Source organism: Ctenopharyngodon idella, chromosome 19 (genome assembly GCF_019924925.1).
Source record: "Ctenopharyngodon idella isolate HZGC_01 chromosome 19, HZGC01, whole genome shotgun sequence".
Taxonomy (NCBI): Eukaryota; Metazoa; Chordata; class Actinopteri; order Cypriniformes; family Xenocyprididae; genus Ctenopharyngodon; species Ctenopharyngodon idella.
Genome location: NC_067238.1, coordinates 32,224,114 through 32,239,843, shown reverse-complemented (window position 1 = coordinate 32,239,843; position 15,730 = coordinate 32,224,114). Strand labels below are relative to the sequence as shown.

Sequence of the window (15,730 nt, the reverse complement as noted above, 5' to 3'; positions counted from 1 at the left end):
GAAATGGCAGTTGGACCAGTGGACAGTAAAGCAACAAACTCGGGCTCGGTATCCGACTCAGCATCCGAAGCAAGAGGCAGGGGCAAGCGGGACAGACAATCTGCAGTGTGGTTTTCAGATCCAGCATGGTACTCAACTGCGTAGTTGAAACAGAGCAACCGAGCAGCCCAGCGGGCTATGCGCATACCAGCTCTATCAGTCCCTTTTGTGGTCAGCAGCGTCGTTAAGGCTTGATGGTCAGTCCGCAGAGTAAATCTGCGACCCCACAAGTATGTCCTCCACCTTTCCACTGCCCAAACACACGCCAGAGCCTCCTTTTCAACAGTGGAGTATTTCTGTTCAGCTGGGGTGAGTGTTCTGGATGCGAAAGCAACAGTACGTTCTTGACCATCAGTGCATATTTGTGCGAAGACGGCACCTAGTCCGTAAGCAGACGCATCAGTAGAAATGACCACTGGCAGACCCGGGTCAAATAGTGCAAGAGCAGGACTGTGTACCAGTAGCTTTTTTACCTCAGCCAAGCTTTGTTGGGCTTCACCAGACCAGCGAAATCCACTCTCATCTCTCAGGCATGCACGCAGAGGCATCACTACAGAAGCGAAATTGGGAATACATTTGTTGTACCATGAGAGGAGGCCCAGCAGAGAACGCAACTGAACAGCATCCGATGGTGCAGGTGCATCGATTATTGCAGAGAGGTGTTCCTGATCTAGGTGAATACCCTGTGACGTCACCATGTGTCCTAAAAACTTCAAGCTCTGCTTTCTGAATTGACATTTAGACTCATTCAGTACCAACCCAGCATCTTTGAGTCGTTGCAGCACATTCTCTAACGCTTGATCATGCTCTTGTAGCGAGCGTCCCCACACGATGATGTCGTCCAGATAATTTGCAACATTCTGGAGTCCTTTTAGAATGACAACCATCATCTTTTGGAATGCAGATGGAGCAGATGCCAAGCCATAAGGTACCCTACAGAACCTGAAGAGCCCCTCATGTGTAATGAATGCAGTGAGGTCCCGGCTGTCTTCATGAAGAGGTACCTGATGGTATGCACTTTCCAAGTCTATAGTTGAAAATACAGTTGCACCTTGCGTAATGTCATCATCTCCTCCATGTGTGACAATGGGTAGCTGTCTACTATAACTGCCTTGTTGGGCCCTCGCAGATCCACACACATGCGGATCCCCCCAGTTTTCTTTTGGACCACAACAATTGGGGAAACCCATGGAGAGGAGTCAATCCTTTCAATTACACCTGTGTGCAAGAGTCGTTCCAGTTCTGCGGAAACAGCATCTCTCACAGAGAAAGGTAAGCGACGCAATTTGTGTCTGACAGGAGGTACAGAGTCAGAAATGTTAACCTTGTGTGTAAAATTTTTTACATCGCCCAATGCAGCATGCTGTGATGGAGGAGTGGAGAGGGCACAGACTGAAGTGGATTGTGGCGGAGGCAGAACAGTGTGTCCATCAAATCGAAGCTGGAGTCCCTTAATCAGGTCCATGCCTAGCAAAGCTGTGCCATTGTCAACGATGAAGAAGTGTGCAGGACAAATAATGCCATATTTGGATACCGTTGCAGGTAAACATCCTAGTACTGAAATTGGCTCTTGTAAGTAAGTAACTAAACGGGCAATAGGAGATTGTAATGGTACAGTGTGAAAATGCTGCTCATACAATTGTTTTGGCAGGATGGACACTGATGAACCAGAGTCCACTGTGAGTTGAAGAGACACAGGGGTGACAGCAGGTGTGGCATTTATGGTCACATCACACATCAAACGGTCAGTTGCTCCAGGTAGATAGAGAATACAGACCTCTGGTAATTCAACTGAATGCACTGAACGAGTAGGAGCAGAACGGCAGACTCGTGCGAAATGTCCAGTCTTATTGCAATTCTTACATTTAGCAGATGCAGCAGGGCAGTTCTGTGCGTTTGCAAGATGACTAGCGGAGCCACAGCGGAAGCATGTCCGAGCTGACGGAACAGAAGCAGAGGGTTTTGATGAGGTACGTGCTTTGAATTTGGCCTTAGGACGCTGTCATCCAGAAGCAGGAGTGGCATGTACGGCTTGTACTGGAGCAGGGTTGCTTGTAGCCATTGATTTTGCCTGGGCATCAGCGGCCTCTAGCTGTGTGGCAATTGTAATTGCAGTCTCCAGTGTCAATTTAGATTCCACTAATAATCTTTCACGAATGCGAGGGTTAGCAATGTTTTCTACAAGCTGGTCATGCAGCATATCGTCAAGATTGTCAGCAAATTCACAAGCAGTCGCCAAATCTCTCAATGCAGCAATGTATTGCACTACCGTTTCATCTGTCCTCTGCACTCGTTTCCTGAAGGCGTGTCTTTCCACGACCACATTTCTTTTTGGAATGAAGTGCTCTTCCAAAGCTTTAATAGCATCTGCCAGATCGTCACCGGTATTGGGCAATGTATAAAACAGTCTCTGACCTTCAGTTCCGAGGCAGTGAAGAAGCAAAGCCCGTTTTCTGGCTTCTGGCCAGGAATCCCCAGTAGCATTGATGACAAGCATGTAGTTCTGAAACATCTAAGGCCATGTTACTAGTGGTATAGCAGGCTCACCGGGACAAGGCAAAAAAGGACTGGGAAATGGAGCACTTACTGATGCCATCTTCAGGATATCTTGTAAAAACTTCCTCGTCGCCAATTTTGTTATGTCTTCATGTAGACAAGAAGCACAAAACTTTGTATTCCTCTTAGGAAACTTTAATAACTAATTTGAACAAGCAGGATAACATGCATGTACATGCTCAGCATTCTTTTCTCACTCTTCTCACTTACTTCCTATGTATATATATAACTTAGGAAACTCGAGTGCCATCTAGTGGTGCATTAATGTAAGGACATCACAGTTTAATACAATTACACACAAGTAAAACACAGTAAATAAAACCAATAAAACCAACGTGATAACCAATATATGACACTAAAGCGATTTACATCATACAATTACCAGGTGATAATCATTTACCTTATAACCCTTTCAGTGAGATGCACAATATACAGTGATTTTTTTGTAATAATTACTTAAAATGCAATTTATAATTGTGGAAAAACAGAAAGCACAAACATTTGTGTCAGGTTCTGTTAAAAAAGCAAATATACGCTAGAAGATGAGAATACTGAAAGAACAAGGGTAAAATCTATCCATGAGACAAGAAGTCCGACAGTCGACATGTGATAAATATTGACATAACACAAGAAAAATATGTAACGAACACTTTCTGTAGATGCAGTAATGGAATATTGTGTTTTTATGTGGTTCTTGAAATAAAGTTAACTTTGGCCGCATATATTAAATCTTTCTATTTAATGGAGAAAACAAATTGGCACTAGGGCTGTCACAATATCAGCTTACAAAAATGGGGACTCTTTTGTAATAGGTCAATTTAATGTTGATTTTTCAGATATGACATAAGACTTTTTAGGGAGGGACTTAATTCAACAATAAATAGAGCATCATTTCTGAGCACAAAATTATTCAACTAGACACTCTTCACAGACTGCTGGTATGTATTAATGTTCATATCTATGTTTAATAGCACATGTTTGGTTTGAAATGTTTTGACAGGACATAATATTCCTTATATGAATAATATATTGGATAAATAATAAATATAGCAATTGTTTATAAACAAATATTAATAATGCCATTTATTTATTGTATAAAAACGTATTATTTTGTTTAAAAGCAGAAAACTGCTGAATTGTGAAGGTCTTCTGTGAGGTTGATACGTTGATACGTATTCCAGGTGAGTTGAATGTTTATGCACTCTCTACACCAGGGTAACGTTATAATTGGAATTAAAAAAAAAAACCTTTTTGTACATAAATTCGGTATCACTTTCACTAGTGATAAATTTGCAAAACTCTTGCACAAAACTCTAAATCAATCACACTAAGTATACTAAATGAAGCCTGGGTGTAGAGTTACATTCAAGCTATTTTAAGGCATGAACAATTTTTTTTTCCACAGGAAAAAATGGTTTAATGTCATTTTGATGATCAAAGATGAGTTTTAAGGGGAAAAAAATATTGACTACAGGGGTACTTTAAGTTGCCTTGGCATGTGGTATCCAAATTGTGTTGCACAATGATGAATATTTTTTTTTTTTACATTTTTTTTAAACTCTGCCTATTTCTCTTTTATGAATAATTAGCAAGCTTTGATGGCAATTAAAATATCAGCTACACGCACAAACGTGCACTTATTTTCAGTGTATTTTCGTAACACTTTTGTAAACAAATTTCACCTCTAATAACCATTTATTTATATATAAAAATAAAAAATATTGAAAAAAAAAACATTTTAGATTTTTATTTTTTATTTTTTTTATTAATATAAGTTATATAAGTTAAAAATAGAGCAAACTCAACAAAGGCATTTAAAAGAGGCAGGTTAGTCACATTACACTAATTTTACTGTAAGTCATGGGGTTCTTCTATACTATTACTTTATTACAATAGCAATATATGTGTTTCTTTGTTTAAATGAGGATGATAAATTGAAAATTATTCCTTCATATGCTGAGATGAGGTGATGTGTTGTTATGTCTTATATCAGGATGGCCATACGAGTGATTTTGTTTCTAACACTTACTGGACTGTGCGTCGCTGATTCCAAAGGTACGTTTAGAATAACACAAGTAAACATGCCTGGATTTAAAAATCTGTAACCATTGTGTATCATTACATATAAATCAGATTTATTAAAATGATAGGCTGAAATGTTACTTGAAAACTTGTGATTTATTTCTTTATATTTAGTTGTATTACTTTGAACCTGTCTTATCCTTTTTTTTTATCGATTTATCATATTGAACAGGGAATCTAGCTCTTGATGCCGAGGTTGTGCAGTCCTCCACATACCCACAGGGAGGAGATGCTGAACGTGCAGTAGATGGAAACAGAAACTCAGATTCCAGGAAGGGCTCATGCACTCACACTAAAGCTGAGTTTAATCCATGGTGGAGAGTTGATCTTGGAAATGTCTACAGTGTAAGCAACGTTACCATCACTAATCGTGGAGACTGTTGCAGAGAGCAGCTTAAAGGAGCTCAGATTCGTATTGGTAACAGTCTGGACAACAACGGAAACAACAATGAGCTGTAAGAAATGTTTCAATTGTTCTGTCATCTTCCCATGTTTATGATGTTCAATCTGGTTTAATAAAACAGGAGGCAAAATTGAACCTCCTCCACAAACCACTCAGAGAGCCACAGCCATGGAGATGTACTTTACTTGAACATATTTTATCCAGACTGTGATTAGACATTTGTAAGTTTAGACCATTGTTTCTTGTAGCAATGCAATATAAAACATGAACAATAATTTGTATTGTGAAGAGTGCTGTACAAAACCATTTGATTTCAATACAGTTGAATTTAATTTGTTAGACATATGCCTCTGGTTTTCATTTTAACACTGTTCTTTATGTATTTGCAGGGTTGCAACTATTTTCACTGCTCCTAATGGCACAGAAACATTTTCATTTGAGCCTGTTAATGGGCGATATGTCAACATATTTTTACCTGGGAACAATGAAATCCTCACTCTGTGTGAAGTCGAGGTGTTTGCAGGTAAGAGAAAGAGAGAGAAGAAAACTCTGTGCTAGAATTTACTTATGTACTTATTAATGTGTGTATAACTGATATAACTCTTTTATTAACCGATAAGTACACACCACCACACATTTGTAGTCCAAGTAAGTGTTCTTCATTATTTTGAATGTTGTTGTCAGTAACACATATATAATATTCTTACTGAACATTTGGTAACCAATAAGGGATAATGTACATCAAACAGTTGTTATTGCAAAATAAACCTGACAGGGTGATTATTACAAGGCTACTAGCCACAAATAAATAATTCTGAACACAAAATATTGATTTGAGTTTAAATATTTTATTAGCTCACTTGTAATTAACGCAAAACTTCCTTGAAGAAAAAATGTACCTAGCAAGACAAACAAACATGTTCAAACAAGACAAACATTTAAGGGATAATGTACAGTCAGGTACACCAAATAAATAATTACATGGACATATTGATTTAAATTCTTACCTGTTTATTATCTTAGAATCCATTATAGTGTACAAAAACAGTCATTCAGGCAAACACTACAGTACTCTTAATACTAAACATACTTTAATACAATCTTAATACTTCAACACAATCAATAACTATAACAGAGACGCATCAGTCGTGTTTGTATGAAACGAGAGAGAGCGAGTCTGTGGTGTGATACAAGAAACATCAGAGAAAGACCAGCTTCAGAAACCCGGATGAGCTGTCTGTTATACAGCGTTACTATTGATGACGGTCATTATCTGGAAATATCAGACCTCAGAATGTCACGACTGACCAATCAGAATCAAGTGTTCCAGAGAGCCATGTAATAATCAGTTGGAGTACATAGCCTAGCATTATTTTGCCCATTATCTTGGAATTATACTTTAGCTCATTACAATACAAAAAATGTTATTGTTTATTGTTTTATGTTAAACAGGGAATCTTGCGATTGGAGCCAGAGCTGTCCAGTCTTCCACATACCCTCAATCAGGAGCTCAACATGCTGTCGATGGCAACAGGAATTCAAATTACAATGGTGGGTCATGCAGTGCGACTAATGCGGACAGGAACCCCTGGTGGAGAGTTGACTTGCTGGAAGTCTACGAGGTAACCAGTGTTAACATCACTAATCGTGGAAATTGTTGTCCAGAGAGAATAAATGGTGCTCAGATCCGTATCGGCAACAGTCTGGAAAATAATGGCAATAATAATCAGCTGTAAGTATTGTCTCTCTCTTAATACTTACACATACAGTATGGTTAGAGAATGAGCAGGCCTAAATAAGATAAAATTACGTTGAATAAATAATTTTAATACAAACTTGCCTTTGACAGAAGAATATTTAATATGCTTCATGATGTTTTGATACGCCCCTCTCTATTTCTCTGTTACTGTGTTTCTTCACAGGGCTGCGACTGTTGAGTCCATCCCACTTGGAGAGACAAAAACATTTGAGTTTAAGCCTATTAGGGGGCGATATGTCAACATTTTTATACCTGGTCGCAGTGAATATCTCACACTGTGTGAGGTTCAGGTGTTTGCAGGTGAGTAATAAAAGGAGAGAGGCATGGTGTGTAGACATTTGTACTATATGTACTGTTTATACTATGTGTACATTCCCTTAATGATTTTTGTTCTGTTTTCATTGCCAGATTAAGTGGAATGAGATGAAGTTACACCACAGTCCACTGATCCTATAAGCAAACTACTGTTTTCTGAGCAATACTAATATTGCACTTTTTTCATTGTTTTCATTTTACCAATGTACTGTTTATCCTTAAGATAAAAGATAAGTTTCAGTGCACATTCAGTAAAGGAATGAAATGGTTTTTAAAATGTACCTATCTTTTACCCATCTTTGTTTATCTTTGCTTTCTACATGAATAAATTACTACAGCATTGCATGTTTCATGATCAAAAAAGGCTCCTTTAGATATTTACAATGAGGAGGAGGTGTAGTGTTACATAACTACCCATCTAGGGTTGAGAGGAACAAAGAATTTCATCTTTCAAAAAAGAGAAGAAAAAAAAAAGAAACATGGAGAGAACGAGGATGTCCAACCTTCTGTCCCAGAATCAACAACACAACCACAAATTCAACCAATATTAACTTTTCATTTTCTGTCATAAAGAGTAAAAAAAAAATAATAATAATAATAATAATAATGAAAATAGCTTCAGGGAAGAGCCTGGTCAAAATAACAAACAAACCAAAAAACTAACCCAGAAATCTCTCTAAATTACCTGGAGAAAAATAATCCAGACAAATAAATTGCATAACGCTTCCCTCTCTCCCTGTTTAACCATAAAGAGGAAAAAAGGATTACAAACAAAAATGGCACCCTCCACTTACATTCCCCAAAACAAGAAAGAACCATCCAATCGCCTCCAGCTGGTCAGTCAGAGCACCTATTATGAGAGAACAAAAACATACATCTGAACACAGCACAAAATATACAGACATAAATATATAACACAACACTATTGTCACGTTTCAGTTTGTGTTTGGACTTTCTCTTTGTATTTCGATCAGTTCCTTTGTTCATTTTCCCGCCAAAAGAAAGAATAAAAGCACATTCCCATATCCAGTTTTGACTGAAGACATTCACAGTTTGTTTGGTGAATACTGTACCTGCAGGATTTAAAAAGTAGGCTAAGGAAAACCATAAATTAAATAAAGACTCTAACCCCCGGTTCCACAGACAAGGCTTAAGCTAGTCCTAGACTAAAATGCATGTTTGAGCAGTTTTAAATGAAAGCAACTTGCGCTGACATATTTTAAAACATGTCAGTGCCATTGTTTTGTCTCAAGAAGCACACCAGTAATATTTTTTTCTAGGGCACTTTTATAAAGGTGCCCTAATTGAACTAAGGTCTAATCCAGACTTCGTCTAAGCCCTGTCTGTGAAACCGGGCCTAAGACTTTAAGACGTCCCTAGAATAGAATTTCTACACTACAATTACCAAATAAATAAAAAATAAGAATACAAGTTTAATGCTGAATTAACCAAGACTTAGTAGATCTCTTAAAAACTTGGAGCAGATTTTAAATAATCAGGTAACAAATTCCAAAATTTTGCACCCTTCACAGAGAAGACAGTCTGAGCAAAATATATTTTACAAAATGAAATTGGTATAAATGGATGTTTTAAAAAATAAAATTTTACAGTGGCCACTAAAAGCCGCTCTGGCAGATCTGCTGCACCACTGCAATCTCTCAAAAAAATTACATAAGGCTGAGGGGCAAGACCAGTTAAACATTTGATTTACATAGAGATGAACAAAATGAGCAAGGTTTAGAATCATATATTTACTTAAGATATGACAATGATTTCTTATTTGCTTCCTATCCAAAGTTTTCAAGGCCCGGTTATAAAGACATTCAATCTGTTTAATTACAAACTAGTAAGTCTGAGATCAAATTATCAATCCGTATGTGTAACGGTTGCATCGGTCCTCCTTCCCTCGCGACACTCTGGACTCCATTTCCCATCATCCCTCTTGGTTCTCACCTGCACTCAGTCAGCCATCACCCACACCTGCCACTGATTCAGCTCATCAAGACACACATATAGGCTGTGTCCGAAAGAACCTATTCTCATGAGAATGCGTATCAATAGTACTCGAGTGTAATCTCAGTTTTGGCGTGCGTATGATACGCAGTTTTTCTCGTGCATATGATACGCACTTTATGGCGTACAATAGGCATGCACCCCACACCACTAATCCTACCCAAGACTACCAAGCTTATTATATGCACGGGAAAAACTTTGTATCATATGCACGCCAAAACTCATTTTGGCATATCTATTCTACGAGATTACACTATTGATACGCAATCTCCTGTGAATGGGTTGGTCCGAAAACTGGAAAATGCTGCCTTTGGAGGACACATTTCAAGGTAGGAAGGCATCAAGGCACGTCCAAATCCAATGTTAGCTTCACTTCCTGTTTCCTGAGATACCTTCATCTGATCGATTTTTGAAGGCAGCATAGATGAAGCCTTTGCTGCCTTTGATATCCCACAATCCTGTGCTTCCATTCTGTGACAGTTCAGCTAGAAAAATAAAGATGTCGTCCGAAATTTGCGTTTGCTGGTCAGTTTGTGTGTAAATGTATGTTTTTGACTAACATTTTCCACTTTTGATGTAATTTCCAGCGAGAAATTACTACTGTAGTAATTAAATATTTGTTTAGTTCTCACCAAAGCTTGCGCTATTTTGCGGTAGATCATTAAACTGTTACGCTGTCTGATTAGTCTGTCCGAAATCAGTTTCGTGAGGTGCCTTCACGCACAAACGCTGCCTTACAAGTCATTGCCTGACAGGGCAGCGAGGCAACAAGTCAGCTGCCTAGGTTTTCGGATGCAGCCACAGTATAAGCATTCACCTTGCCTACCCTCATTTGCTGTGTCTCATTTTGAAAGGCTGCGTCCTCTGGAGGTCACATTTGAAGGCTGTATACATCATCGAGGCAGTCTCATTTAAGAAAAGTGTCCATTAGATTGCAAAGTAAGAATGAAATGACAGTATTTTACACCTCACGAGAAATAACAGTCAATTTATTACAGTTACTTTTCTTAAATAAGACGTCCTTGATGACGTATGCAGCCTTCAAATGCAACCTCTGGAGGACTCAGCCTACAAATGGGCCGCAGCTCCTGTCTGGTCTCATCACTCTCTGAGTGGATACATACCCAGCTCTCACCTCGATCATCATCATCTTCCTTGCATCGACAATCTTCATTCCTCTATACATGCAAAAGACAAAGAGACTTTCTATTACCAGCTAAGTGGTGACTCAGTGACTTTCTCTGATACAGTTGGCTTACCTGATTCATTCATTGTGTTTGCATGATATAATAAAGTACCAATATCTGTGAATCTGTTATCCCCTCTTCTGTTTGTGTCTGTATGACATATGGGAAAATATTTTAAAAACAACAAAGCATGATCAAATGCTAAACAATTTCTTTTTTTTTTTTGCATATATATATATATTTTTTTTAACATGGCTTTTAAAAGTTCTATAACCTCCACTTTAATTCTAATATTTAAAGACAGGAAGTTTTAGAGGTTTGTTTCATAGACTTTTTTGGTTTTAAAACACGCATATGGGTGAACCAACTGTGGATTGAATCCATGAACTCTAAGAATTCTACATTATAAATGTCTTTACTGTCACTTTTGATCAATTTAATGCATCCATGCTGAATAAATGTATTAATATCCTTTTTAACAGAAAATGAAGCAGAAGAACCAGGAGATGAAGGTGCTAATGGACCAGATGAGGAACCTCCTGTGGGACGTCAGTGCCTTGCTCACCATGCGTAAATGACCACTGTTCACTTCCTAGTAAACATCTGACCATCTTTGGTCTTCTCATGTGGATAGCAGCGGACGGCAGACTGCCTTTCGTTCACTGCTCGTTCATCTTGACAAATGAGATCAGACTCAGCTGCTCTTTGTGGGTAACACTTTAGAATACTGATCCTTCATTAATGAATAACTACACAGGAACAAATGAGTAATGCATTATTAACACTCTAGTAACTACTATTAACTACCAAGAAACTCTGATTAGTTTGTACAGTAATTGCTTCTGATGTATTTGGTAACACTTAAGTAATTACTAGTGGGTTACCATGATCTTCACTGTAGAATACTTGGTAGTTCCTTTAGAATTATGTAGTAACTTTTGAGTTATTACTATCCAATACTTTACAAAAACCTCAAAAGTTTACAATGGCGTCTGTAGTTACTAGAGAGTTGTCATGTTTCTCACTACTGATCCAAATAATTAATTCCTTCTGAAGGATTTGGTAATACTTCAGTCATTACTAGTGGGTTACCATGATCTTCACTTTAGAATTAATTATACATTATGCATCATTCATCAATTATGAACCTGTATATAGAAGTTCTTAGTAGTTCACTGCTCTTGCAGTGCATTGCGCACCGGACCTATCGTAGTAGGAAGTAATGCTAAAGCCATGCTGATGATGTTGTTGGTATGACTGAGCTTGGTAAATAATAATGTTTACACTATGGTCTTTTCAGTGATGTGTTTCACACTCTTGCTTCTCAGGTGTGTGTGTGTGTGTGTGTGTTTCCCTGAGCTCTGCACTCCTGATTGATGAGTAATGATGCTGAAAATTCAGCTTTAAACACAGGAATAAATTACATTTTACAATAAATTTACATAGAAAAGAGCAATTTTACATTGTAATAATATATCACTGTTTTTACTGTATTTTTGATCAGATAAATACAGCATGGTGAGCAGAAGAGACTTCTTTCAAAAACATTAAAGAGCCAAATGAGCCGTACTTTTGTCCAAAATTCGCATTTCATTTGCCAATTAACCTAAGGGCAGGGGACTAAGTATGTGCTAATGATGTATGGCATCCTGTGCTGGTTTAATTTCCCCTGTCAGACCTTCCTCTCTGTCAGACGCACCGCTGTATACACATCTAAGATGACCCAGCTCTCACCTCCAGTGTGGTGAGTACAATCTTATCCACGGAGGAGAAGTACGCCTCCCAGAGCATCTGTGTTCGCTGTCTCAGAGCCAGCACCCTGTCAATGCCCACCGCCCGCACCGTAGACGGGACCTGAGGGAACAGAGTGACAGAACTCAATGATGTAAGTCCAAAACCTCAGTGTCGAGTTTCTACCTGTCGACCACCTCCACAAACTCTCTCAGACACAAATGTGCTGCAGTGACAAAAGTCTGTTGCACTGATACTACATCTGAAGCTATTTAAATTTACTGTAAAGCAAAAGTACTGTAGTCTACTAAACATTTATTTTATTCAAAATATATTTTACAAAATTTATCTAAAAAATGCTATAAAATCAAACCCATGTGTCTAACCAAGTTGTAGATAGTAGTAGTATCACAAGTTGATATCACAAATATTGAAGTTCCCGGGAGATTTTCTTTAAGTGTTGTATCAAACATCACCGGGTGTCTCCCACATTCTATTTAATGAGTTCTCCTGTCACTATTTAATAAAATTTCTCTCAATATCACCTTTCTAACGATATTGTGATATGAAACATGACAACTCCTGCTAAAAGGAATTTGTTTTCATGATAATGTAATGTCTGATTTTAAAATGGTTTTCACAGGATAAATACTGAGGGTGTGAGCCTTCTAATGAGACTTAATTTATGATGATTAATAAAATATGTGATAGGAAAAAAGGCAATAAAAAAAGAGTGGCAAACGTCCCGCTAACAGGATGCTAACAGTTAAGAAGTTAACGAAATTGTTTTATAAATGGATTTGATAGTAAATATGTATTTGATATTACAATGTTTTTCTATATTCCTATCATGGAAAGAGAAATGATATATATATATATGTGCAGATCTGTCTGACCCTGCAGTAACTCCATGAGAACAGTGTTCTTCACAGAGATATAAACCTCAGGTAGGCACTGACAAAAGCTCAGTAAATCATTTGACACAAACTATCACTAAGCCAAATGTGTTTTATTTATCAGTCTTCTGTTGCGTTTCTAGAAAGTTTTCCTGACTGGAGATGGTTACCTCAATCTAGGTGATTTTGGGAGCTCAAAAGCATTGGAAAGGTGAGAAATAAAACAGTATCAGGATTTTTGTTAAACTTGATTTTTTTTGGCATTATCAGTTTAAGATTGCATGTTTGTTTTTTCTTTCTCAGCACTGATGTATATGCAAAATCAGTTTTGGGTGCAGATCTCTATGTAAGCTGCGAAGCTTTGGAAAAAAAAAAAATCCAAAGGTATGCTTTTCATAAATAATAGATTAACACAGATACGAATGAAGGATATGTTAGATATGTGTCCCATTTACATGAACATGAAATACTAATATGCCCATAATTATAAAATGCTTGTTTTTCCAAATTGTTTAACCAAGTCTTTGGTTGAAGGCTGATTATTATTAATGCAATGCAATGTAATGCAAATCAATGCAAAAAAAAAAAAAAAAAAAAAAAAAAAAAAATTGAATTTATTGAATTGACTTTATTAACTGGTTGTTTATGGACTTTTTAGTGACATACAGTCATTGGGATGGATTCTCCATGATATTTGCATGCTGTATATTTTTATTATTGTCAATCACTGTATTAAATCATACATATGTAAAATACAAAAGATCTTACCCCGAAATGTGTAATATATATATATATTCTAATACAAAAACTATGCTGAACTAAAGTGCCTGGGAGAGTTTAATAATACTGAAAGATACTGACAAACTATATATTTTTAAATGTCCTTTACAATTGTACAGTGACCTCTTGTGGAGAATCCAGAAAATGGTTTTCTTTTAAAAAAGCTTATATCTTAAGCATACTGTAAAGCAGCTTTAGGACTTCTGAGTGCAGTCTTCATCATTGCTGAGGTTACTTTCATAGTGAAAGATTCCCAGGAGATTCACCAGAAGAGACAGGGAAAAATGATCCAGAAAAGGTCAAATCCAGAGTCCTCAAGTCACATCACGCATCACGATCTTAGCAATGTCTTGGAGGAAAAAAAAAAAAAAAAAGAAAAAGAAAAAAAAAGAGAGAGGAAATACTAAAGAAAAGAAAAGAAGTATCATAAGTCAGATTCATTCTACCTAATCAGGGAGCTCGAGTGAAAAAAGGTTTTGCAGAAGTGTCTAAGATGTTGTACTGATCCAAACAATCTGTGTGTATGAGGTTTTTGTGATCATTCTATATGTCTGCTATACATAAGATTGTGTCTCCATAACATACAGGTGGTAGGTTTGGACTTGTTTTAATGTTTTACCAGTAGTTGAAGCATTCATTTTTGGTTTGTTTTAGATTTCTGTTTTTAGTGATATATGGGGAAATGAAAAAGTCAAACCTGACCTGATTCTGAAATATTCCAAAAGAAATATTCTCACTACTTCTGCAAATAACCTTTCCTGTATTATTCAAATGTATTCTTAATTGCTCTTTCATTAATCATGATACACTGAGCATATTTTACAAATCATTTATTTACTATACTTTATTTCACTGGCTCAGAGAATTGTGTGGGGCTTTAATAAACATGTAGCAAAACAAACAAAAAAAAAACTGTTGTTTCTGCAATTGAATGCATAAATAAATTGATATGGAAAAAAACTACTATTAACTGAAGGTTTACATGGGAAACCTTGGCCAGGAAGTGCTTGATGATGAAATTTACTAATGGACAAAAATAAAAACTATCAAAGTCTACTATTAATGAAAAATATTAAAAAGTTTAAGAAGTTATTACAAAGTTTAGTGATGAAGTGAAGAGAGAGTCACAGAAGAGACTATGAACAGAAATTTACAGAGGAGATCCATTTTATTGGATTTAAAAAAATATATATTTTAAGAAATATTTTTTAATGTATAATATATATATATATATATATATATATATATATATATATATATATATATATATATACAGTTGTGCTCAAAATGATTCATACCCTTGGTAAATGTGACCAAAGAAGGCTGTGAAAATAAATCTGCATCGTTAATCATTTTTATTTTTTATTTTAAAAATCTACAACAATCCAAACTTTCATTGGAGAATAATAATTTTAAATGGGGGGAAAATCTCATTATGAGAGAAATGTTTTTTTCTTTAATACACACTGCTCACAATTAATCATACCCTTTTATTCAATACTTTTTGCAACCTCCTTTTGCCAAGATAACAGCTCTGAGTCTTCTCCTATAATGCCTGATGAGTTTGGAGAACACCTGACAAGAGATCAGAGACCATTCCTTCATGCAGAATCTCTCCAGATCCTTCAGATTCCAGATCCATGTTGGTATTTCTTCTCTTCAGTTCACTCCACTCATTTTCTTTAGGGTTCAGGTCAGAGAACTGGGATGGCCATGACAGAAGCTTGGTTTTGTGCTCAGTGACCCATTTTTGTGTTGGTTTTGATGTTTGTTTTGGATCATTGTCCTGTGGAAGATCCAGCCACAGCCCATTATAAGAGTTCTAGCAGGGACAGTCAGGTTTTGATTTTTTATCGGTTGGTATTTGATAGAATCCATGATGCCATGTATCTGATCAAGATGTCCAGGACCTCCAGCAGAAAAATAGGCCCACAACATTAAAGATCCAGCAGTATATTTCATTGTACAC

The 15,730-nt window shown here is 36.8% G+C and overlaps 1 protein-coding gene across 8 annotated transcripts in view; it reads left to right on the top strand.

Annotated features, from left to right (window-relative positions):
- si:ch73-359m17.2 (uncharacterized protein LOC799904 homolog) overlaps positions 1–15,730 on the top strand; it is a 119,654-nt gene that overhangs the window by 90,733 nt on the left and 13,191 nt on the right. For 5 of the 8 annotated variants that reach the window (XM_051872567.1, XM_051872562.1, XM_051872566.1 and 2 more), the window contains exon 4: positions 4,850–5,132. In XM_051872567.1, coding sequence (XP_051728527.1) covers positions 4,850–5,132 — 283 coding nt within the window. Of the gene's footprint in view, positions 1–3,715; positions 3,777–4,849; positions 5,133–5,469; positions 5,604–15,730 lie in introns of those variants that run through there. The other 3 variants (XM_051872570.1, XM_051872571.1, XM_051872564.1) reach the window with 2 other exon arrangements.